Raw genomic sequence first — 26,671 nt, 5'->3', positions numbered from 1 at the left:
GTGAGAGAAGCACCTCCCCCAACCTCCACCCAATAGATGCCCTACCTGCCCCAACCCCTGGTGCCCAAGGTGTCCACCTTGGGCTCCCTCCCCCCGATCCTCCCCTCCCCAGGATATCCCATCTACCCCACACCCCAAGCCCCTCTCTAATCCCCCATGCCCCTCCTTTCTCCCCCACCCTCAAGCCCTCTATTCTCCCCCCCCCCCCCCCAAACTCTCCAGTATCCTCCACCTGCCTGAGCCCTCCCTTCTCCTCCACTCTCCTAAGCCCTCCCTTCTTCCTCAACCCACTCAGCACTCCCTTTTCCCCAACCTCCCCCCCCCCAAGCCCCCCTCCCTGTTATACTCCCCGAGCCCCCCATTTCTTCCCATCCCTCCAAACCTTCCCTCCTCCCACACCCCCTCCCCCAAGCCTCCCCTTCTCCCACACTCCCCAAAGCCTCCCCCTCTCACCCACTCCCCCAAGCCTCCCTCTCTCACCCCCCAAGCCTCCCCCACCCTCCACCCCCAAGCCCTCTTTTCTCCCCAACCCTCTTAAGGCCTCCCCCCCCTACACCTTCCTCCCCATACCAGATACTCCCAGCCCCCGCACAACCCAGATCCCCCAGGTCCTCCTTCATAGGCCCTCCCATCCTGGTCTCTCTCTGTTTCCCTGCTTCAAGGGAAGCAATAGGGTCTGTGAAGGGACAGAAGAGAGACAGTTTCAGGGTGATGTACTTGAACATAGATGGGATCACAAGCAAGGCAAGTGAACTAAGGGAAAGAGCACAAGAAGTGAACCCAGATGTAATCTGACTCGCAGAAACAAAACTCTCAGGAATCATAACGAATGCAGTGTTTCCCCAGGTCTACACTGTAATAAGGAAAGAGAAGAAGGGAAGGGGGAGGAGGTGGAGTGGCAATACTAATGAGAAGGGAACGGAGTTTCAAGGAGATGGTCATCCCGGGCTGCGAGAGATTCAGAGACTACATAACAGGCACCATGGGAGGACCAAAAGTAGTAGTAGCAGTGATGTATAACCCTCCACCAAATGACAGAAGACCCAGGCAAGAGTATGACAACAACAACATGGCAGTTAACACTATAATTGAGAAGGCAGCCTCTGCTGCCTGTAAAAATAGATCCCATCTGCTCCTTATGAGGGACTTCAATCATGGAAGTGAAGGAAGTCCTTCAATCATGGAGATAGACTGGGAAAACAGGGAACTGCATAGAGGAGAGGATACATGGAGAGTCAAACTAATGGAGGTGGCGACAAGAAACTTTCTAAGCCAACATGTCAGGAAACCCACTAGGATGAAAGGAAACGATGAACCAGCAAGAATTAACCTAGTCTTCACTTTGAGCGACTCCGACATAAGAGGTATCGGTTTCGAGGCCCTGGTAGGAATGAGCGATCACAGTGTACTGACGTCTGAGTATCTGATTGAAACAGGGTTAAGGAACTCGAGGAGGGAAACTGAAAACAAAAGGCTGGCATTCCGAAAGGGAAAATATGAGGAGATAAGAAAATTCCTAACAGATATAGCATGGGAAACAGCTCCGGGGAAAGACGGCCAGACATGATAGACTACATCATGCAGAAGTGTAAGGAGGCAGCAAACAAGTTTGTCCCGGTCCAAAAGGAAAAAAAACAAATGCAGATGAGAAACCCATGGTGTAATCAGAGATGTAGGCTAGCTAAGCAGAAGAGTAAAAAATCGTGGAGAAAATATAGCAATAATAGGACACTTGAGAGCAGAAAAAGATACCAGAGTGCCAGGAATGAATATGTCAGGTTGAGAAGAGAGGCAGAAGAGCAATACGAAAATGACATCACCAGCAAGGCAAAGACTCCTAAATTGCTGCACAGCTACGTCAGGAGAAAAACAACAGTAATGGAACAGGTAATGAAAATTGAGGATAGGGGCAGACAGATTCACTACAAACGTGAATCAAACGTGGCAAAAAAATGTGCGAGGAACTGAATAAGAAAATCCAGGAGGTCTTCACATTAGAGCAAGGAGAAGTTCCAGAGATAAGAGAGGGAATAGTTAATCATGAACCACTAGAAGAGTTTGAGACTACCTATGGGGATGTAAGGAAGATTTTGCTAGAGTCGGATGTGACTAAGGCTATAGGCCCCAGATGGAATATCCCCTTGGATACTAAAGGAAGGAGCAGGAGCACTGTGCCTGACACTCTCCATAGTGTATAACAAATCACTGGTGTGATGGACCTTGGCACCATCTATGATCCAGGTGCCGAACTATAGAAGTTGACCCTCCCATTAATATTAGTTTCCCATCTTCTAATCTGCTGAGCTGGGAGGTAACATGCTACCAGGCGATGGAAGTTTGTGAAGCCGGGAGAGTGGACGAATACTCAGGTCGACCTGGAGGTGCTAGCTAGTGGGGCTAGTTGAGCGTTGTGGACGTCCCCTGTTCCCTGTCATCTCTCAACTCCCTCCACCTCCCTCCTATATCCTCCTCTTCCTCTGTCTCCCCCCTTACCATCCCTCTCTCTTTCTCTCTATCTCCCTCCTCTCTCTCTTCATCTCTCTGATCATTGTAGACTAACATCAACCCTACATACCAAAAAGGGATCAAGCATGATGGTAGTACTACAGAATACAGGTAGAGGAAAGGGACAGGGCGAGTCATACATGGAGATGATCGCTTGTGCATGGAGGGAAATCAGTGAGGAATTGAAAGACATGAGGGAAACCATAACTAACCTACAGATGGAACTGAGTGCAGTGCAGGAGATAAAAACCCTAAAAACAAACCCTTCTCAGACTCAGGCTAGGCAACCAACCAGGTAGCAGAGAACATAGCAATGGCAGAGTCCTCTACAATTGGTTCCACTTTTGCTTAAATGCCGAGGAAGAACCCAGAAGCCATGTCCACAATCAAGGAAGTTGCAATGGAAGCAGTAACTTCACGGGAGGCAGCAAGATGCATGAGTCAGCTAATGGAAAGGAAAATAGCTGTAGTTGTGGAAGATATTTGGAAGATATTAAGAAAGAAGAAGGTTCCATGCAGGAAGAGTGGAAGGCTAAGGACAAGGCTGCAGTGTCAGGGATACTAAAGGAGATACAAATGTAAGGTGCTCAGCAGTGCATAGAGAAGGTTTTCTGGATTGGCCAGTACAAAAAAGACAAAAATATATTGATAAACGTAGTTTTCAGAAACGAGGCGATCGAAGAGGACATCCTAGTAAAGAACTTAAGAATGAAGGTAACTGTAGAAAGTCTTCAGGCCCACACATAGGCAACTTCTATTTATATCCATCCAATCTCATTCACACATATATATGTCAAATCTACGTTTGAATCAATCAAGGGATCATACTTCAATTATGTTACATGGTAATTGGTTCCACAAATCAACAATTCTGTTACCGAACCAGTATTTACCCAGGTCTTTCAAAAATTTAAGCTTATCCAATTTACACCCATTGCTTTGTGTTCCATTCTGTGTTGATACTTTTAATAACCTTTTTATATCCCCTTTGTTATGCCAAGTTTATCCACTTGTACATCTCTATCATGTCACCCCTAATTCTTTGCATTTCTTGAGAATGTAATTTAAGCTTTGTCAATCTTTCTTCATATGACAGGTTTCTAAATTGGGGGAATAACTTCGTCATCCAAATTGGACGTGTTCTAGTGAATTCATATCCATTTTATAGAATGGCTAAATCTAAATGGGGGCCTAACAAGTGAAAGATATAGCTTAAGAACAACACCAGGTCTCTTATTAATAACGCTTCAATAAATGAATCCCAGTGTCCTATTTGCCTTATTATGAATATTTGTGCATTGATTTATTTTGTTTTAAATTCTTACTATTGATAACTCCCATATCCCTTTCACAATCTAACTTAGCAATACCAACAAAATTTAGCTCGTATCTAGTAACTCTATCATAATTATCTAGCCTCAAAACCATACATTTATCAGCATTAAACGGCATCTGCAAATCTTTTGACTATTTGAAAACCCTATTTAGATCGTCTTGAGGTGATAGTGAGTCTTTTCTGTGTTTATTTCTCTCCCTATTTTCGTATCATTGGCAAATTTGCAAATATTGATGCTCAAACCTGAATCTAAATTATTTATATATATTATGAATAACAGAGGTCTCAGGAGAGAGCTTTGGGGCTCTTCACTTACAACATTTTCCCAGTCTGATTTAACCCTATTTAAATTAACTCTTTTGTTTCCTTTGGCATAGCCATGCCCTAATCCAACATATTTAGCACTCTCAATACCATGAGCCTCTATCTATTTAATCAGTCTTTCATATGGCACTGTATCCAAAGCTTTGCTAAAGTCAAGGTACGCAACATCGCAAACCGTACCACTATCAACTGCCTCAACTATGATGGAATAAAATGATGCAAATTTGTTAAACATGAACGGCCATTTGTTAAGCCATGTTGTGAATCATTTATTAATGTATGTTTTTTTCAAGATGAAGTAAATGATATTTACCATTATCGACTCAAGTAACTTTCCAACAATAGACTTAAAGTTAATTGGCAGATAGTTTGATGCAAGTGATCGATCTCCATTCTTGAAAATGGTTCAACATTAGCAACCTTCCACGACTCTGGCACTCTGACTGACTAATGATATATTTAATATAGTAGACAATGACTTGCAAAGCTCCTCTTTGCATTCCTTTAGCACCCTGGCAAACATTTCGTCCGGCCCTGTGGATTTGTTTGACTTGAGTTTTACTATTTGTTTAATAACATCCTTCCTGGTAACTGCTAAACTAGTCAATTTGTCCTCTTCCCCGCCCACATAGACTTGATCGGCTGAAGGCATAATATTAAGTTCCTCTTTAGTAAATACAGAGATAAAATATTTAATAAAAAATACCACTCATCTCTTCGTCATTATCCGTTATCTGACCTGTCTCAGTTTTAATGGACAGGTCAGCAACTTTCCCTAATCTTTGTTCGATATAAACGAAAAAAAAAGAGATTTGTCATTGCTTGCCCTACTATTTTTCTTTTTGCACTCCTTTATCTTTTTTTAACATTTCTAACCAGTTGGACGAATTCTTGTTCTAAACTGACTTTCCCCATTCTTAATACTCTTGTACCACGCTCTCTTTCTACCTATAAGGTTCGTCATATCCTTTGTTATCCATTTCGGGTAATTCGTATTCGATCTATTCAATTCGTATGGTATACTACGTTCCTGTGCTTTACTAAGAATATTGTTAATGAGTTATATTTTGAATCCACATGGAAATCCCTTTTTACTTCACCCATTGCTGGGTTCACGTCTCACTCCAAGACCTGCCCACCCCCGATGCCCAGGACTCTACAATCTATTTCAACCAAAACATTTCTTAGGCCATTAAAATCAGCTTTTCGAAAACTGGCAATTTAACAGAATGTTCTCCTACAAATTTACTCCGTTCTATGCAAAATCTGATTTCTTTGTATTCTCTGTTTCCTAGTTCACTTCCTATTTCGATGTCATTAATTTGCATTTCCCTGTTAGTTAACACTAAGTCAAAAATATTATTTCAACGCATTGGTTCCTTAATGTGTTGCTTAAGTAAGCAATCGTCAATTAATTATAGAAATTCTTCTGCTTCATTATTCCCTGTTCTGTTAAGCCAATTTATTCCACTGAAATTAAAGTCACCATGATTATGTGACTTTATCATGGTGACTTTAATGTGAAATAATGTTTGACACATTAAAGGCACTAAGTGTGCCATTCTGTATGGTGTATAGCACATCACTGGAAACAGGAGATCTACCGGAAAGCTGGGAAACAGCTAATGTAGTCCCAATATACAAAAAGGGTGACAGGCAAGAGGCACTGAACTACAGGCCAGTTTCCCTAACTTAAATATCATCCAAGGTGATGTAGAAGACCGTGAGGAAAAGGAACATCTGGAGGGAAAGAGTTGTACAACACACCACCAGCATGGGATCAAGGATGGTAAATCGTGCCTCACAGGCTTGATAGAATTCTAGGACCAGGCGACAAAAATTAGTCAAGAAAGAACAGGGTGGGCGAACTGCCTTTTTTGGACTGTCAGGAAAACCTTTGACACAGTACCCAATAAAAAGCTGCTCCAAAATTTGGAGAAACATGCATGAGTAAAAGGTAGTGTGCTCCAGTGGATAACGGAGTATCAAATCAACAGGAAACAGTGAACAACTGTGAGGGGGGAGCCATCAGAGAAGCGAGATGTCATCAGCAGAGTCCCTCAGGGCTCTGTACTTGGACCCATCTTGTTTCTGATGCATGTAAACGATCTTCAAGAGTGTATAGACTCATTCCTCTCAGTGTTTGCGGATGATGTAAAAATTATGAGAAGAATCGAGACAGATGAAGATAGACAGAGACTACAGGATGACCTGGACAAACTGGAGGAATGGTCTAGAAAATGACCACTAAAGTTTAACTCAAGACAGTGTCAAGTAATGAAATTAGGTGAAGGTAGCAGAAGGCTGAACACAAGGTTCAGCAGAATTTCACCTGAGAGGTGAAATCCTGCAAGAGTCAAATTGAGAGAAAGATCTGGGGGTTGATATCATGCCGAACCTGTCCCCAGAGGACCACATCAAAATGACATCATCAGCGGCGTATGCTGGATTGGCCAGCATAAGAACTGCCTTTAGAAACTTGTGTAAGGAATCGTTCAGGACCATGTATTTAACATATGGCAGACCAATCTTGGAGTATGCAGCTCCATCCAGGCTTGAGTCCATACCTAGTTAAACATAAGACAAAAGTTAGAGAATAATCAGAGGTATGCCACCAGAGTAGTCCCAGAACATAGAGTTATGAGCTACGATGATAGACTACGGGAGCTAAACCTCATGACCCTGGAAGACAAAATTGTAAATGGAGACATGATAACCACCTTCAAAATTCTCAGGGGAATTGACATGTTGGACAACGACAATCTATTTAGCATGGGTGGAACACGAACAAGGAATGCCTAATCCATTCCATTTGTTAACTACTCTATATTATAATTTTTTTTATATAATATGAATGTGTGAATGGACTTCTACAGGCTCACTAACTGTTGCTAGACGTATACTCTACCCAAGGCCACAAATTGTCGTTCAAAAAAAATGGTAGCGGCTCGCAAAATTTAAATACTGTTCCATTTTCAGTTTTGGGTCCTCTGATGGGTATGGGTAGTAAGGGCACTTTAGTACGACAGTTTACTGACGTTGGGAAACCTTAAGAGGGCGGGCTGCTGTTGCACTATGGACAAAATAAAAGAGCCTCAGTCCGACACGATTCATGACCGGGACTCGACGCACTCGAGGGAATAATTAAGCTCATAAATTATGCATAAATATTTTCTTCTCTTACCAGTTATAATATTTATTGCTTTTTAAGTTAAGTATAGTCACACACCGGATGCTGTGAAGCCCTGCGTCTGTCAAGCACAGTGATCTGGAGCACGTGTCAAGCACAGTGATCTGGAGCACGTGTCAAGCACAGTGATCAGTAATACGTGTCAAGCACAGTGATCTGGAGCACGTGTCAAGCACAGTGATCTGGAGCACGTGTCAAGCACAGTGATCAGCAGCACGTGTCAAGCACAGTGCTCAGGAGCACGTGTCAAGCACAGTGATCAGCAGCACGTGTCAAGCACAGTGATCAGCAGCACGTGTTGTTGTCCTTATTGTGTCTTCTATGTCACTCATAGTTATCGTGTATCGTTGTTGTCAACGTCTTTACCCCGTTTTCTTTGAGCCTCATATTCACTCACGAACCTTTTTATGTTAGTTACCACTTGCCACTGGACCTTCCTCTGTGCAGGCGCTCTCTTAGATCGTCGCCTCTCATCGCTCTTGGGCGCTGTGACCGCCCTCGCCCGCCTGCTCTTGGGCGCTGTGACCGCCCTCGCCCGCCTGCTTTTGGGCGCTGTGACCGCCCTCGCCCACCTGCCCCTGGGCACTATGACCGCCCTCGCCCACCAGCTCCTGGGCGCTGTGACCACCCTCGCCCGCCTGCTCCTGGGCGCTGTGACCGCCCTCGCCCACCTGCCCCTGGGCACTATGACCGCCCTCGCCCACCAGCTCCTGGGCGCTGTGACCACCCTCGCCCGCCTGCTCCTGGGCGCTGTGACCGCTCTCGCCCACCTGCCGCTGGGCGCTGTGACCGCCATCGCCCACCTGCCCCTGGGCGCTGTGACCGCCCTCGCCCGCCTGCTCCTGGGCACTGTGACCGCCCTCGCCCGCCTGTTCCTGGGCGCTGTGACCGCCCTCGCCCGCCTGCTCCTGGGCGCTGTGACCGCCCTCGCCCGCATGCTCCTGGGCGCTGTGACCGCCCTCGCCCACCTGCTCCTGGGCGCTGTGACCGCCCTCGCCCGCATGCTCCTGGGCGCCGTGACCGCCCTCGCCCACCTGCCCCTGGGCACTGTGACCGCCCTCGCCCGCCTGCTCCTGGGCGCTGTGACCGCCCTCGCCCGCCTGCTCCTGGGCGCTGTGACCGCCCTCGCCCACCTGCTCCTGGGCGCTGTGACCGCCCTCGCCCGCCTGCTCTTGGGCGCTGTGACCGCCCTCGCCCGCCTGCTCCTGGGCGCTGTGACCGCCCTCGCCCGCCTGCTCCTGGGCGCTGTGACTGCCCTCGCCCACCTGCCCCTGGGCGCTGTGACCGCCCTCGCTCGCCTGCTCTTGGGCGCTGTGACCGCCCTCGCCCGCCTGCTCCTGGGCGCTGTGACCGCCCTCGCCCACCTGCCCCTGGGCGCTGTGACCGCCCTCGCTCGCCTGCTCTTGGGCGCTGTGACCGCCCTCGCCCCCCTGCTCTTGAGCGCTGTGACCGCCCTCGCCCACCTGCTCTTGGGCGCTGTGACCGCCCTCGCCCACCTACCCCTGGGCGCTGTGACCGCCCTCGCTCGCCTGCTCTTGGGCGCTGTGACCGCCCTCCCCCGCCTGCTCTTGAGCGCTGTGACCGCCCTCGCCCACCTGCTCTTGGGCGCTGTGACCGCCCTCGCCCACCTGCTCTTGTTCGCTGTGACTGCCCTCGCTCGCCTGCTCTTGGGCGCTGTGACCGCCCTCGCCCGCCTGCTCCTGGCACTCGCTCACGGATGCCTCCACACTGAAGGTGTGTGTGTGTGTGTGTGTACTCACCTAGTTGTACTTGCGGGGGTTGAGCTCTGTCTCTATGGGCCCGCCTCTCAACCGTCAATCAACAGGTGTACAGGTTCCTGAGCCTATTGGGCTCTATCCTTTCTACACTTGAAACTGTGTATGGAGTCAGCCTTCACCACAACACTGCCTAATGCATTCCATTTGTCATCCACTCTGACACTAAAAAAGTTTTTTTCTAATATCTCTGTGGCTCATTGGGGCACTCAGTTTCCACCTGTGTCCCCTAGTGCGTGTGCCCCTTGTGCTAAATAGCCTGTCTTTATCTACCCTATCAATTCTCTTGAGAATTTTGAATATGGTGATCATGTCCCCCCCTAAATCTTCTGTCTTCCAGCGAAGTGAGGTTTAATTCCCGTAGCCTCTCCTCGTAGCTCATACCTCTCAGCTCGGGTACTAGTCTGGTGGCAAATCTTTGAACCTTTTCCAGTTTAGTCTTATCCTTAACTAGATATGGACTCCATGCTGTTGCTGCGTACTCCAGGTTTGGCCTGACATAAGTGGTATCAAAGTTCTATACAAGTAATTCCTTACACAAGTTTCTGAATGCCGTTCATATGTTGGCCAGCCTGGCATATGCCGCTGATGTTATCCTCTTGATATGGGCTGCAGGGGAAAGGTCTGGAGTGATGTCAACCCCCAAGTCTTTTTCTCTCTCTGACTCATGAAGAATTTCATCTCCCAGATGATACCTAGTATCTGGCCTCCTGCTCTTTACGCCTATCATCATTACAATACATTTGCTTGGGTTAAACTCTAGCAACCATTTGCTCGACCATTCCTTCAGCTTGTCTAGGTCCTACCTCTACATACCTAGGAGACCTACCTCAAGGTATGTCTCCTTGAAGCCTCAAGCAGTCCTCCCCTGTCTTAATCCTCTGTACCAGTTGGGTGGGTGTGGAGCACATGACTGTAAAGCTGCCGCCCAGTTGGGTGGGTGTGGAGCAACTGTGCGACTCCTCATAGATGTAAAGTGCCTTGTTGTGAGCCTCTTGTTGAATTACTTGTGACACAAAAGATTACTGATGTGTGTATTTGTGTGTGTGATTAAATATGTATGTGAATGTATATATGTATACGTATGTATATGTACATGTATGCATAAGTATGTGTACATTAATAATTTTGTAACTAGCGTCAAAAGATTGTTATTTGCTTAGCTAAACGAACTAGAGGGTTCAGTTCCTGAACCGATTATGTGCCTCTGTAATCCATTACACCACCGCCCATGGGATGGGTATTATGGGGTGCATAATAAAGAAAGAAAATGAATGGACCGAACCCCACAATTCATTTAGCTAAGCAAGTTACAATCTTGATGAGCTAGTTACAAAATTCACTATAAGTCGTCACATCATAAATGGGTTCGAGATGGACCACAAGTAGTGCATTACATAATTTATCAGTATTGTGCAGCCTGTGATCCCCGCCTGGCTGGATACTGATACCTAGGTAGTTTTCATGTGTCCGGACACCGGCGATAAGGTGGTATTATTTATTTAACTTAAGAGATATATATTTTGAAATGTTGTCACATTAACGGCTACATCTTCCTTTCTTCTGATATATAGATTTTTAAAATTAATTAAAATATATGGAAACTAATTATACAATTTATTGGCTGGTGTGCAGGGCTTCACACTCTCAGAGCTAGCCATCAAGTAACTATCAAAACGCATATATCTTCGTTTTCACTTCAGTTATATTTATGACAAAGGATTTTAAATGTAGCCTATATTTCTACCTTTCTGATGACATAAATACTTTTGTTAATTACAAGATCTAGATCAAACTAACATTGATTTTCAAAAGGTTGTATATTTTGCATCAATGGAGAGCATCAGCCAAGAAGCCTTCTTTAAAATATGAATATCTTTCCTCACCCAATAAGATCTAATCTCTGAATAAAACGCAAAAAACGACTTGATTGTAACCTATCCACCGCTGCCCATTGGATGGGGGAGAGGGGGTTATGTGTAGGATAAACATATCAATTGTGACACTAGCCCTCCATATATGTCAGTTGCTTAAATTATAAACTGTACTTGTGGTCGGTCTCGAGCCCATTGTTGATGTGACAATGTGCATTGACTTTTGTAACTAGCTTATCAAGATTATAACTTGCTTGGCTATATGAATTGTGGGGCTCAGTCCCTGAGCCCATTATGTGCCTCTGTAACACTCCACTATCGCTCATAGGATGGGTATGGGGTGCATAATAAATGAACTAAACTAAGCTCTGCCTTTTTGATAACATATAGAATTATAAGCTTTATTTGTGAATCTCAATTAATTAAACAATATATCACAGAGCCTGTAGGGTTCGGTGAGATGAGCGAAGAGACATGGCAGATTTTACATAAGTACAGTACATGGTAGTTTAAGTAGCGAACGCATGTCAATGAATAACGAGTATATATAACAAAACTATTGTCATATGAAGTCGATTTAACTTCCAAACATATATTTTTTAATAAATGTTAAATGTTTTCTTGCTAGTTATGTTAGATTTTATTAAAAATACGTATTCTACTTGTTAACATTATAATTTTAATTTGTGATAATTTGTGCAGAGAAGTGCGACAACTGGATATGCCAAGAAACACTTTCCAAACAACGATATATCTTGGATAAGTCGCTCCACAACATTGATGCTTGGACCGTCGACTTCCTTTTATGCTACTTATTTACTTATTTCATAATGAAATTATATTAGTTTGGAGTAAATATATGTTTTCTCATGTTCTGCATTCAGCACCCACATTATAGTGAGTAAATATACCATATTACTTCATTACTTAAATAATGCTAGGAGGGTTTGAGTAGCTTTGGGTCTTTAGTGGACAGAATCTCCAATAGATGGGGCAAGAGTCGCCCCAACTCCCTCGCCCGAGCAAGAGTCGAAACTTAATTTAAAATTGATATATCTTTGTTCTCGAACATGATATATTTGATTTGGTGCAATCATAATAATGTTCATATCTCGGTCTTTTTGGAGGCATATAAGATTTTAGGCTTTATTAGCGTATCTTTGTTAATTATACATTATATCGGCAAATGCGTAGGCGTCTGCACTCCATGCCCGACAAGCTACTGAGCGCTACTATAAAAACATGTGTCTTCACTTGAGCTATAAATATGTCTATTGTAATGTATTTAAAATGAAGCTCTTATTTCTATCTTGCTTAAGACATAAAACATTTGTGTTTATTAAGAATTTTCGTGAAATAAACATTGATCTGAGAGAGAGTTGCTCTGTCGTTCAGTCTGTACGGGGTGGGAGCTCCATAATTTTTAAAATACATGTATCTTCATTAGAACTTTAAATATGTCCATGGTAAAGTGTTTAAAGTGAAGCTTATATGTCTGCCTTTCTTGAGACATATAAAACATATATGTTTATTAACGAATTCACGTGAAATAAACATTGTTCTGAGCAACCCGTCCTCGACTCAAGTCCATTACATCCAGCGGTCGACCCCACAGACGCATTCATTTTTTTTACATGCTGTTCATTCAAAATGGGAATTTTCTCAAGTATAAATTAATATTATAATATATAAGCATATTGTGCATATATAGGCATAGGTTAGGTTATGTGTTTAGGTTCTGTTGGCGATTATTTGTATTTGTAGTACGTGGGTGAAGCATTTATAGAATTGTGATTTGAACAAAATTCGTCAGTGAAGCACTTGTTCCGGATATGTTCGAACGTCAGCAGTTGTGAGTCGTGTGTAAACCGGTTTTCATTCATAAACAGGGGGCTTGGCGGGTGCATGGAATCACTTTTGGATTTTTGTTTGGAGGACGGGCTGTTCTGAGAGAGAGTTGCTCGGTCGATCAATCTGTCCGGGGTCGGAGCTCGGCTATTATAAAAGTACACGTATCTTCGCTTTAAATTTAAATATGCCCATGGTAAGGTATTTAGAATGAAGCTTATATTTATATCTTTCTTGTGACATATAAAACTCTTACGTTTATTAAGGAATCTGTGTGAAATAGACATGGTTCTGAGATGAATGCTGCGGTTTTCGAACTCGACGAGCGATGAAAACTGCCCCTTTTATAAAACTACAAATATCTTCGGTTTTACTTAAAATATTTGTCTGGTAGAGGATTTACATATAGATCGCGTTTTTGTCTTTCTTCTGACAAATAAATAATTTTGGTTTAATAAGTCATCAAGATGTTTTCAACAATATTCTTTCGGCGTTCGTCTTTTGCAACATGGGCGAACCTTCTGGAAACGCGATACTTGGGTTAACCCATCCCATAGTTGGGTCTGTTTCCATTATGGTTCGGAACATTCCATCATTATGGAATCCGAGGCCATGCACTGGACTATATCCAATCCTATCTTAGTGACAGACTCCAATGTGTAACCATCAATAATATAACCTCTCCCACTCTACCAATAACTGTTGGAGTGCCACAGGGCAGCATCTTGGGACCTCTCCTATTTCTTATATACATCAATGATCTGCCTAATGTCTCAAACATTCTGAAACCTATTTTGTTTGCTGATGACACTACCCTCATCTACTCTAACCCCAACCCACATACACTAAATGATGTTGTTAATAATGAACTAAAAAAAAGTCCACTTATGGATGTCAACCAATAAACTAACTCTTAACATAGAAAAGACCTACTACATTTTATTTGGCAGCAAATCTACAAATGCAATTCAGCTTCAGATAGATAATGTAAACATTAGCAATAAAAATGATGGAAAGTTTCTTGGCCTATACCTAGACAAGAGACTCAACTTCAGCACCCACATACAACACAAAACTAAGAAAGTCTCTAAAACAGTTGGGATACTCTCCAAATCAGATATCATGTACTTAACTCTGCTCTCATCTCTCTATATTGTGCACTAATCTATCCCTATCTTAATTATGGTATCTGTGCATGGGGTTCAACCACTGCAAACCACCTCAAGTCCATCATCACCCAGCAAAAATCTGCTATCAGAATAATAACAAATTCTGCTTTCAGACAACACTCAGCCCCCTTGTTTAACTCCCTTAATATGCTAAACATAATCTCACTCCACAAATTTTCTTGTGTCAATTACATTTACAAAACCCTGTTCTTAAACGCAAATCCTGCTCTGAAACTCTCCGTGGAGAGATGTAATAGGACCCATTATCACCACACCAGAAATAAATATCTCTTTGATATCCCCAGAGTCAAACATAATCTGTGTAAACACTCTATGCAAATAAACGGACCCAGTCTATGGAACTCACTCCATAATGAATTGAAAAGCTGTGCAACTTTTGCGCCATTCAAAAACAAAACTAAAAAGTACCTAATCTCATCTTCATAGTTTTTTTTACCTTGTTGCTTTAAAATTGCACTGTATCTATTGCTACCCAATCTCTCTATCTTTATGTACCCAATCCGAACATCTTTACCATTGTGATCATTGTTGTCTTCTTATATGTGCTATCAATCTGCTGTACGGTGTCTGTTAATCTTGTTTAAATTACCAATCAAGTTGTCAATGTAATCAACCAGAGCTTTAATAAACCAATGTGCTTTAATAAACTTACTATTCTTTCTCATCTCATTTTTTTTCTTGCAATGTATCTGTTATCATTTTATTAATTTTGCTAGAATTTACCTACTTAAAATTATCTGTTAGATTAAGGACCTGCCCGAAACGCTGCGTGTACTAGTGGCTTTACAAGATTGCAAATACTATGCTATGTATTCTCTCTAACCCCATGTACCTTCTTGTATATAAATAAATAAATATATAAATAAATAAATAAATATACATTGACTTGCATTCAATATGTAGTTATATATTTTTCAAGAATTTAAAATGGGTTATGAAAATACACACATTGGTACATTATTGCAAAGGCACTATACTATATACATATATATGCGAACAAGCCTGAATGGTCCCCAGGACAATATGCAACTGAAAACTCACACCCCAGAAGTGACTCGAACCCATACTCCCAGGAGCAACGCAACTGGTATGTACAAGATGCCTTAATCCACTTGACCATCACGACCGGACATAATGAGGTGATAGCCGAGGCTATTTGAACCACCCCACCTCCGGCACTCGGATAGTAATCTTGGGCATAGCATTTTACCAAATCACCTCATTCTATCCCTATTTTCAGTTGCATATTGTCCTGGGGACCATTCAGGCTTGTTCGCATTTGTGTTCCTCATGTGTGCCCCAAAGAATGAGGTGATTTGGTAAAATGCTATGCCCAAGATTACTATCCGAGTGCCGGCGGTTGGGTGGTTCAAATAGCCTCGGCTATCACCTCATTATGTCCGGTCGTGATGATCAAGTGGATTAAGGCGTCTTGTACATACCAGTTGCGTTGCTCCTGGGAGTATGGGTTCGAGTCACTTCTGGGGTGTGAGTTTTCAGTTGCATATTGTCCTGGGGACCATTCAGGCTTGTTCGCATTTGTGTTCCTCACGTGTGCCCCAAAGAATGAGGTGATTTGGTAAAATGCTATGCCCAAGATTACTATCCGAGTGCCGGCGGTGGGGTGGTTCAAATAGCCTCGGCTATCACCTCATTATGTCCGGTCGTGATGGTCAAGTGGATTAAGGCATCTTGTACATACCAGTTGCGTTGCTCCTGGGAGTATGGGTTCGAGTCACTTCTGGGGTGTGAGTTTTCAGTTGCATATTGTCCTGGGGACCATTCAGGCTTGTTCGCATTTGTGTTCCTCACGTGTGCCCCAAAGAATGAGGTGATTTGGTAAAATGCTATGCCCAAGATTACTATCCGAGTGCCAGCGGTGGGGTGGTTCAAATAGCCTCGGCTCTCACCTCATTATGTCCGGTCGTGATGGTCAAGTGGATTAAGGCGTCTTGTACATACCAGTTGCGTTGCTCCTGGGAGTATGGGTTCGAGTCACTTCTGGGGTGTGAGTTTTCAGTTGCATATTGTCCTGGGGACCATTCAGGCTTGTTCGCATTTGTGTTCCTCACGTGTGCCCCAAAGAATGAGGTGATTTGGTAAAATGCTATGCCCAAGATTACTATCCGAGTGCCAGCGGTGGGGTGGTTCAAATAGCCTCGGCTATCACCTCATTATGTCCGGTCGTGATGGTCAACTGGATTAAGGCGTCTTGTACATACCAGTTGCGTTGCTCCTGGGAGTATGGGTTCAAGTCACTTCTGGGGTGTGAGTTTTCAGTTACACACACATATATATATATATATATATATATATATATATATATATATATATATATATATATATATATATATATATATATATATGCAGAATAACCACATGTGAAAAATAGAAAATGCTTAACGCGTTTTCGGCTAATTCGCCTTCATCAGAGCAAAGTAGAATGAAGATAAGATTGCTGATCAGACCTTTATATCCGCCTGGGCAGATCACCTGACCACCAAAAATAAGTGGAGGAAAGGAATTATAAGAAAGAAGGCAACTGCAGAAGGCCTATTGGCCCATACGAGGCAGCTCCTATTATTATATCCAAGTGCCATACCTGTTAAATGATTGCTATATTGTTTTGACGTGCTATATTGAGGCTTAAATAGGGATCCAACTTGTACATACCGGGGCTCACATTAAGGCTGTTGTTACAATATTTGATCAGAGCAGACTCGATCACGTTTCGTTCAACAAAATCTTTATTTTTAACAATACATTTTGCCCCTGTGAAGTCGATAGAATGATTACATAAACTGGAATGTAAATACAATGCACTGGATTGCTGGGCTGTACGAATAGCATATGAATGCTGTTTTAAACGCGAGGAAAGAGATTTACCTGTCTGGCCGATGTAAACACATGCACACTCATTACAAGGGATGGAATACACACAACCTGCTACAGACGAGGGCGAGTTCTTAATTAACATGGACTTAACTGTATTATAATTTTTGAACACTTGTTGCAAGCCCAGCAATCCAGTGCATTGTATTTACATTCCAGTTTATGTAATCATAAACATAGGGGTAGGGGTAGTGGACCCCTACCGACCCTGTGGACGGTAGTGGACGCCCTACCAACCCTGTGGGTGGCAGTGGACCCCATACCGACCCTGTGGGTGGCAGTGAACCCTCTACCGACCCTGTGGGCGGCAGTTGACCCCCTACCAACCCTGTGGGCGGTAGTGGACCCCTTACCGACCCTGTGGGCGGCAGTGGACACTATATACTAATCCTGTGGGCGATACTGGACCCTATACTCATCCTGTGGGCGGCAATGGACGTCATACACATCCAGTGGGTGTTATTGGACCCCATACTTATTCTGTGGGTGGTTGGAGCCCCATACCCATCCTGTGGGTGATAGTGAATGCCATACTCATCCTGTGGGTGGTATTGAACCCCATACCCATCCTGTGGGTGGTTGTGAGCCCCATACCCATCCTGTCGGTGGTAGTGGACGCCATACACATCCAGTGGATGGTATTGGACCCCATACCCTTCCTGTGGGTGGAAGTGATCCCCATACCCATCCTACAAAACATTCTTTAAAGATTTGTAAAGCACAAACTATGGTATATAATATTGATTGGTGAAGCACTGTTATTCTATGTAATAATTTATAGTGCTTATTATAATTTACTAAGAACAACTAATATTTCTCAAAACAAAACTACGAGCCTTCAATAGGATGTAGCTGATCTGTAATATTCTAAGAGCATGGACAATAGTAGGTAAATTTCACAACCCGTGTCAGACCTGAAAACTACAATTTTCATTATAATTGAACCAATCACGACTATTCTGCTATCTACGTTGATGGACGGGTACTGTGAGACGTAAATTGATACGTGAGGAAGAGTTTGATCCTTGGGAAAAAAGGTAACTGGGAATATATCACATATGTACTAAATCACATTCAACATATTGACTTTAAGCATTAAGTCATATATGTGCTGTCTTGTGTGAGAACGGGTTGATTTAGGTTAAATATCAGATCGAGCATGGCTGGTTCATCTTCTCCTTTCATTCTTGTTGGTTCCTTGATGTGCTGGCTTAGAAAGTGTCTTGTTGCCACGTCCAGCAGCTTAGCTCTCCATGTTTCTGGTCCTACATGCGGATCCCTGTTCACCCATTCTACTTTCCCGTGGTTGAAGTCTCTCATGTTTAGTAGTCCAGATCCATTCCAGCTGGCAACAGAAGTTGCTCTCTATTATGTTAATGGTGGACATGTTGTTTCTATCATATTCCTGTCTGGGTTTTCTGTCATTTGTTGGTGGATTATACATGACTGCGACTATAATTTTTTGTCCTACAGTTGTTATGGTACCTGCTATGTAGTCACTGAAACCCCTCACAGCCCTGAATATCTATGTCCTCAAAGTCCCAGCCCTTTCTTACCAGCAGAGCTACACCACCACCGCCTCTTCCTTCTCTCTCTTACCTCATAACATAATATTCCTGTGGAAACACTGCATTTGTTATGGTTTTCGTTAGCTTTGTTTCCGTGAGTGCTATTATGTCTGGGTATTCCTCTAATACTCATTCACCAAGCTCATTTGCTTTGTTTGTAATTCCATCTATGTTAGTGTATGTTGTCCTGAGGCTCACTTTCTTCTGTCCGTTCTCAAATCGCCTGTACTAACCTAGTTGTACTCACCTAGTTGTGCTTGCGGGGGTTGAGCTCTGGCTCTTTGGTCCCGCCTCTCAACCGTCAATCAACAGGTGTACAGGTTCGTGAGCCTATTGGGCTCTATCATATCTACACTTGAAACTGTGTATGGAGTCAGCCTCCACCACATTACTTCCTAATGCATTCCATTTGTCAACCACTCTGACACTAAAAAAGTTCTTTCTAATATCTCTGTGGCTCATTTGGGCACTCAGTTTCCACCTGTGCCCCCTAGAGCATGTGCCCCTTGTGTTAAATAGCCTGTCTTTATCAACCCTGTCGATTCCCTTGAAAATCTTGAATGTGGTGATCATGTCCTCTCTAACACTTCTGTCTTCCAACGAAGCGAGATTTAATTCCCGTAGTCTCCTCGTAGCTCATACCTCTCAGCTCGGGTACTAGTCTGGTGGCAAACCTTTGAACCTTTTCCAGTTTAGTCTTATGCTTGACTATATATGGACTCCATGCTGGAGCCGCATACTCCAGGATTGGTCTGACATATGTGGTATATAATGTTCTGAAAGATTCCTTACAAAGTTTCTAAAGGCCGTTCTTATGTTAGCCAACCTGGCATATGCTGCTGATGTTATCCTCTTGATATGAACTTCAGGGGACAGGTCTGACATGATATCAACCCCCAGGTCTTTCTCTGTCTCTGACTCTTGAAGTATTTCATCACCCAAATGATACCTTGTATCTGGTCTCCTGCTTCCTACCCCTATCTTCATTACATTACATTTGCTTGGGTTAAATTCTAACAGCCATTTGTTCGACCATTCCTGCAGCTTGTCCAGGTCTTCTTGAAGCCTCAAGCTGTCCTCCTCTGTGTTAATCCTTCTCATAATTTTGGCGTCGTCAGCGAACATTAAGAGGAATGAGTCTATACCCTCTGGGAGATCATTTACGTATATCAGAAACAGGATAGGTCCAAATACAGAGCCCTGTGGGACTTCACTGGTGACTTCACGCCATTTTGAGGTCTCATCCCTCACTGTAACTCTCAGCTTCCTATTGCTTAGGTACTCCCTTTTCCACTGGAGCGCCCTACCAGTTACTCCTGCCTGTGTCTCTAGCTTATGCATCAACCTTTTATGGAGTACTGTGTCAAAGGTTTTCCGACAGTCCAAAAAATTGCAGTCCGCCCATCCTTCTCTTCCTTGCTTAATCTTTGTCACCTGATCGTAGAATTCTATCAAGCCTGTAAGGCAAGATTTACCCTCCCTGAACCCATGTTGATGGGTTGTCACGAAGTCTCTTCTCTCCAGATGTGTTACTAAGTTTTTTCTCACAATCTTCTCCATCACCTTGCATGGTATACAAGTTAAGGACACTGGCCTGTAGTTCAGTGCCTCTTGTCTGTCACCCTTTTTGTATATTGGTACTACATTAGCAGTCTTCCATATTTCTGGTAGGTCTCCCGTTTCCTGTGACTAACTATACACTATGGAGAGTGGCAAGCAAAGTGCTCCTGCACACTCTTTCAGTACCCATGGTGAGATTCCGTCCGGCCCAACAGCTTTTCTCACATCCAGCTCCAATAGGTGCTTCTTGACCTCATCTCTTGTAATTTTGAACCTATCCAAGGTCACCTGTTTTGCTGCCACCTCTCCTAGCGCCGTGACTTCTATCTGTTCTATTGTAAAGACCTCCTGGAACCATTTGTTGAGTTCTTCACACACTTCTTTGTCATTCTCCGTGTACCTGTCCTCGCCCACCCTAAGTTTCATCACCTGTTCCTTCACTGTTGTCTTCCTCCTGATGTGACTGTGTAGTAGCTTTGGTTCGGTCTTGGCTTTATTAGCTATATCATTTTCATTCCTTTTCTCAGCTGCTCTTCTCACACTAACATACTCGTTCCTGGTTCTCTGGTATCTCTCTCTACTTTCTGGTGTTCTGTTATTATGGAGGGTCCTCCATGCCCTTTCGTTCAGCTCCTTTGCTTTCATACATTCCCTATTAAACCGCGGATTCTTCCTTTGCTTCTCTGTTTTTTTCCTGTCGGGCTGGGACAAACCTGCTTACAGCCTCCTGATATTTTTGGGTGACATAGTCCATCATGTCTTGTACGGACTTGGTTCCGAGTTCTGTGTCCCAATGTATATCCCATAGGAATTTATTCATCTCCTCATAGTTTCCCTTTCGGTATATCCAGCCCTTTGTTTCCCAGTTCTTTTTTGGGGGTGGTAATTCCTAGCTCAACCAGGTACTCAAAGTTAAATATACTATGATCACTTATTCCCAAGGGGGCTTCCAACATAACTTCCCTTATATCCGACTCATTTAGGGTAAATATCAGATCAAGCAAGGCTGGTTCATCCCCTCCTCTCATTCTTGTCGGTCCCTTGACGTGTTGACTTAAAAAGTTTCTTGTTGCCACATCCAGCAGCTTAGCTCTCCATGTGTCTGGGCCTCCATGTGGGTCTCTGTTCCCCCAATCTATCTTCCCATGGTTGAAGTCTCCCATGATTAGTAGTCTGGATCCATTCCTGCTAGCCACAGAAGCTGCTCTCTCTACTATATTGATGGTCTCCAAGTGGTTTCTATTATATTCCTATCTGGGTCTTCTGTCATTCGGTGGGGGTTATATATGACTACTACTATAATTTTCTGTCCTCCAGTTGCTATGGTGCCTGATATGTAAACACTGAAACCTTTACAGTTCTGAATTACCATCTCTTCGAAACTCCAACCTTCTCTTAGTAGCAAAGCTACACCACCTCCTCCTCTCCCTTCTCTCTCTTTCCTCACTACATAGTAGCCGTTGGAAACACTGTGTTTGTTATGATTTTTGTTAGCTTTGTTTCTGTGAGTGCTATTTTGTCTGGGTTTTCTTCTAGTGCCCATTCTCCGAGTTCACTTGTTTTATTTGTAACCCATCTATCATAGTGTACATTGCCTTGAAGCTCACTTTCTTCTGTTCATTTTTTTGTCCCTTTCTTTGCGAGCATTCTGCTGGTGTGGGAAGCTGTTCCATGGGTGAGAAGATCTGTGAGGTGGTTTGCAGGGTCTCAGAGGATTTTGGGGTGGGGGATGGGGGTTTAAGGGAAGGGGGGACAGGAAGGGTGTGGGTTAAGGAGATAGGGGGGACATGGAGGATATGGGGTGAGGGGGGGGGAGGAGGGATAGAGAGGGTATGGGATGAAGTGGGAGGGGGGACAGGGGGGGAAAGGTGAGAGGGGGGACATGATGGGAATGGGGAAGGGGTGACAGGGTCAGAATGGGGTGGGGGGGGGAGGGATGGTTGTGTGGGGGCAGGTAGGGTGAGGGGAAGAGAGGGTTTCTATGCAGAGGGGGTGGTGGTGTTGCCCTCCCCTCTGGTGTTGCTGGGATGCTGGTTTTGGGTTCCCTTCTTGTCTCTGGGACTGTTGTGTTGGGGGCTGTGATTTTCTGGTTTGCTCCTCTCTCCCTGCGCTTCCTCCTTGCCTCTGCTGCCCTGGCTCTCTCGTCCTTCGTCCTGTCCCTCTGCAGGAATACTTGTTTGTATCCCTCCACATGATGCAGACGACTCTTCCTTTCGAGAATATCCTCCTTCGTGGTTTCGTTTGTAAACACAACCTTTACAAGTCGGTTTTTGTCCTTGTTGTACCAGCCCAACCTGGTGTGTGTGTGTGTGTGCATGCGCGTGTGTGTGTGTGTTTGTGTGTGAGTGTGTGTACTCACCTAATTGTGGTTGCGGTGATTGGCCTCATTGTCTGGCTCTTTGGTCCCGCCTCTCAACGGTCAATCAACTAATGTACAGATTCCTGAGCCTACTGGGCTCTGTCATATCTACATATGAAATTGTGTATGGAGTCAGCCTCCAACACATCACTTCCTAGTGCATTCCATTTACTAACTACTCAGACACTGAAAAAGTTCTTTCTAATGTCTCTGTGGCTCATTTGGGTACTCATCTTCCACCTGTGTCTCCTTGTTCGTGTGCCACCCTTGTTAAATAATCCATCCTTGGCCACCCTGGCAATTCCCCTGAGAATTTTGAATGTGGTGATCATGTCTCCCCTAGCTTGTCTTCCAGTGACATGAGGTCCAGTTCTCGTAGTCTTTTCTCATAACTCATGCCTGTTAGTTCTGGGACTAAGTGGCATACCTCTGAACTTTTTCCAGCTTCGTCTTGTGCTTGACTAGACACGGGCTCCATGCTGGGGCTGCATACTCCAGGATTGGCCTTACATATGTGGTATTCAAGGTTTAAAGGTTTCCTTACACAGGTTCCTGAAAGCAGTTCTGATGTTAGCCAGAGTCGCATAGGCTGCTGATGTTATTCTCTTGATGTGGGCTTCAGGCGACAGGCTTGGCATGATATCAACTCCTGGATCTTTCTCTGTCCGTTTCGTGATTGACTTCATCTTCCATTCGGTATCCAGTGACTGGCCTCCTAGTTCCTCCTCCTAGTTTCATTACCTTACATTTACTTAGGTTGAACTTTAGTAGCCATTTGTCGGACCATTCCTTCAGTTTGTCTAGGTCTTCTTGTAGCCTCATACTATTGTCAGGGTTCATCCCCTTTCTACCTAAGGTTCGGGTCGTCCCACGGGTCTTAGCCCCTCAGTACCAGGCGCCACTGCTCACCTTTGGGCTCTCTCAGTCAGCTAAGGGCTGGCCTGATATATACCCCTAGCGAGTGGAGAGGTTCAAGTCTTCATGTGACACACCTTAATCTGCCTGTCCTGACACAGGGACGCTCTCTTGGATATCTGGTCTGCTCAGGTCGCCAGCTGGGTGTTTATACTCGTGTCCCAGCAACACGTCAGTGGTCTCATTAGTTATCTTAATTTGAGGATGCAATATCACGTACAGTGTAAGGTGTCATAAAATGATCCCACTCAAAAATAGCCCTAGAGAATGGAGGCTCACTCAAACACGATGGTAATATAAAAATTTACTAAAGAAAATAATGCATAATGCATATCACTTGCATAATGACATATTACGGGTGGAAGTATCTAATGGCGGCAACACTCCTCTCGTTGCGTCCCTGGCAACACAATCAGCTGACTGGATCCACCCGTCAGGCGGCGGGACACACCTCGCGCCTCTGGCAACACGATCAGCTGGCGGCCCAACTGTCAAACCGGCATGACTCTCCCAAACCTTTGGCAACACAATCAGGTGGGCGATTCAAAGTTCGTTGCTGGCTCCTTGCAAACCAGCTACTGCCTCCAGGATCACTAACATCACCTCATCAATATATTTATGCTCCACCACCAATTCAAGCGTACACGAGCTCTTGGCTCCTAGCCTAACACTCTGTCACTTAGACAATAGAACAATAAGTAGAAATGCTCTCAATATATAAAATACCCTAGCTCGCCTAGATCAAAGGGGTAAATGGGAGGGATGATTATCTACCTTACTTCTTTCCCAGCAAACACAAATCATCTACACAACGTTCGCCTATCTCTTCCCATAGGTGTGGGAATGATTTGCATTGAGAATGGTGCAGGAGAGCCTTTGAGAAACTTTTACTCAAAAAATCCAAACACAAAGGTTTAATTATAAATTGTTTTTCTACAATTATTTTCTTCCAAATGTAAAACAAATAGTTTTTACATGTTTAAATATAAAATTTATGGTGTTTTTTTGTAAAATTCATTAATAAATTGTGAATGATATATATTGGCTGAGTGAAACCTTTAAAATCCATTTAGTTATAATATGAACAGAAAAAGTAGTTTTCCAAATTTTCTAAAAATCGCTCTTTTTAACACAATTTGACTCCTTATGCATTCCACTAAACACTAATATCATGTTTAAATATATAATTTATGTATTATTCCCTAAGATAATTTATATAAATTTTAAAAGTTGCTGGAAAGTGGTGAGAACGAATCTGAAAACGTTTTGTTGTCTTATATTGGCGTGTTCTTATTAACTAGAGTGAGTAAGAGTGAGCGAGAGTGGGTAAGAGTGAGTAAGAGTGAATGAAGGTGAGTGAGAGTGCCAGAGAGTGTGTAAGTGTGAGTAAGAGTGAGTATAAGTAAGAGTGACTGAGAGTGAGTAAGAGTGACAGAGTGAGTAAGAGTGAGAGTAAGAGTGACAGAATGAGTAAGAGTGAGAGTAAAGTGATTGAGAGTAAGGGTGAGTATGAGAGTAAGAGTGATTGAGAGTTAGAGTGAGAGTAAGAGTGATTGAGAGTTAGTGAGAGTAAGAGTGATTGAGAGTAAGAGTGATTGAGAGTAAGAGTGATTGAGAGTAAGAGTGATTGAGAGTAAGAGTGATTGGGAGTAAGAGTGATTGAGAGTAAGAGTGATTGGGAGTAAGAGTGATTGGGAGTAGGAGTTAGAGTGAGAGTAGGAGTAAGAATGAGAATAAGAGTGATTGAGAGTAAGAGTGAGTAAGAGTAAGAATGAGAGTAAGAGTGATTGAGAGTAAGAGTGATTGAGAGTAAGAGTGATTGAGAGTAAGAGTGATTGGGAGTAAGAGTGATTGGGAGTAAGAGTGAGAGTAAGAATGAGAATAAGAGTGATTGAGAGTAAGAGTGATTGGGAGTAAGAGTAAGAATGAGAGTAGGAGTGATTGAGAGTAGGAGTGATTGGGAGTAGGAGTGATTGGGAGTAAGAGTGATTGAGAGTAAGAGTAATTGAGAGTAAGAGTATGAGAGTAAGAGTGAGAGAGTGAGTATGAATGGGTAAGGGTGACTGAGAGTGAGTAAGAATGACAGAGTAAGAGTGACAGAGAGTAAGAGTGACAGAGTAAGAGTGACAGAGAGTAAGAGTGACAGAGAGTAAGAGTGACAGAGTAAGAGTGACAGAGAGTAAGAGTGACAGAGAGTAAGAGTGACAGAGAGTAAGAGTGACAGAGTAAGAGTGACAGAGTAAGAGTGACAGAGAGTAAGAGTGACAGAGTAAGAGTGACAGAGAGTAAGAGTGACAGAGAGTAAGAGTGACAGAGTAAGAGTGACAGAGAGTAAGAGTGACAGAGAGTAAGAGTGACAGAGAGTAAGAGTGACAGAGAGTAAGAGTGACAGAGTAAGAGTGACAGAGAGTAAGAATGACAGAGAGTAAGAGTGACAGAGAGTAAGAGTGACAGAGAGTAAGAGTGACAGAGAGTAAGAGTGACAGAGTAAGAGTGACAGAGTAAGAGTGACAGAGAGTAAGAGTGACAGAGAGTAAGAGTGACAGAGTAAGAGTGACAGAGAGTAAGAGTGACAGAGAGTAAGAGTGACAGAGTAAGAGTGACAGAGTGTAAGAGTGACAGAGTAAGAGTGACAGAGAGTAAGAGTGACAGAGAGAAAGAGTGACAGAGTAAGAGTGACAGAGAGTAAGAGTGACAGAGTAAGAGTGACAAAGAGTGACAGAGTAAGAGTGACAGAGAGTAAGAGTGACAGAGAGTAAGAGTGACAGAGAGTAAGAGTGACAGAGAGTAAGAGTGACAGAGTAAGAGTGACAGAGTAAGAGTGACAGAGAGTAAGAGTGACAGAGAGTAAGAGTGACAGAGAGTAAGAGTGACAGAGTAAGAGTGACAGAGAGTAGGAGTGACAGAGTGTAAGAGTGACAGTAAGAGTGACAGAGAGTAAGAGTGACAGAGAGTAAGAGTGACAGAGAGTAAGAGTGACAGAGTAAGAGAGTGAGAGTGATTATGAGAGAGTTAAGAGTGTGAGGTGTGTGAGTGTAGCAGGCCAGGGAGGCAGGATGTGTGGTCACAGGCGAGGCCTAGGCCTCGTGATCTCTAATGTTGGTTTTTATATATATATGTGGGATTTTTTGTCCTGTTTCAAATTATAATTATTTAGCAGGAATGTAATAAGATATTGCACAGTATTAATGTGACAATAATATATGCATTATTTCCTTGATAATCAAACTTGTTGTTCAAAGATAATATACAATCTTTGAAGGAAACATTTTGAGAGCGCAAGCTGGCAACACTGTTCTGGTGGGTGAGAGAGACATATGGTTAGTTGTACTCAG

The 26,671-nt window shown here is 43.6% G+C and overlaps 1 protein-coding gene across 1 annotated transcript in view; it reads left to right on the top strand.

Moving 5' to 3' along the window:
• The first annotated feature begins 6,554 nt into the window (after positions 1–6,554).
• The window catches only part of LOC138372630 (ice-structuring glycoprotein-like), a 63,803-nt gene continuing 43,686 nt past the window's right edge, over positions 6,555–26,671 (top strand). The window contains exons 1-2 of the mRNA XM_069338124.1: positions 6,555–6,648; positions 7,803–9,089. Of these exons, the coding sequence (XP_069194225.1) occupies positions 6,555–6,648; positions 7,803–9,089 (1,381 nt within the window). The remainder of the gene's footprint in view (positions 6,649–7,802; positions 9,090–26,671) is intronic.

The sequence above is a fragment of the Procambarus clarkii genome, chromosome 39, assembly GCF_040958095.1.
Source record: "Procambarus clarkii isolate CNS0578487 chromosome 39, FALCON_Pclarkii_2.0, whole genome shotgun sequence".
Taxonomy (NCBI): Eukaryota; Metazoa; Arthropoda; class Malacostraca; order Decapoda; family Cambaridae; genus Procambarus; species Procambarus clarkii.
Note: the sequence above shows the minus strand (reverse complement) of the source record. Positions and strands in the feature narration are given on the sequence as shown.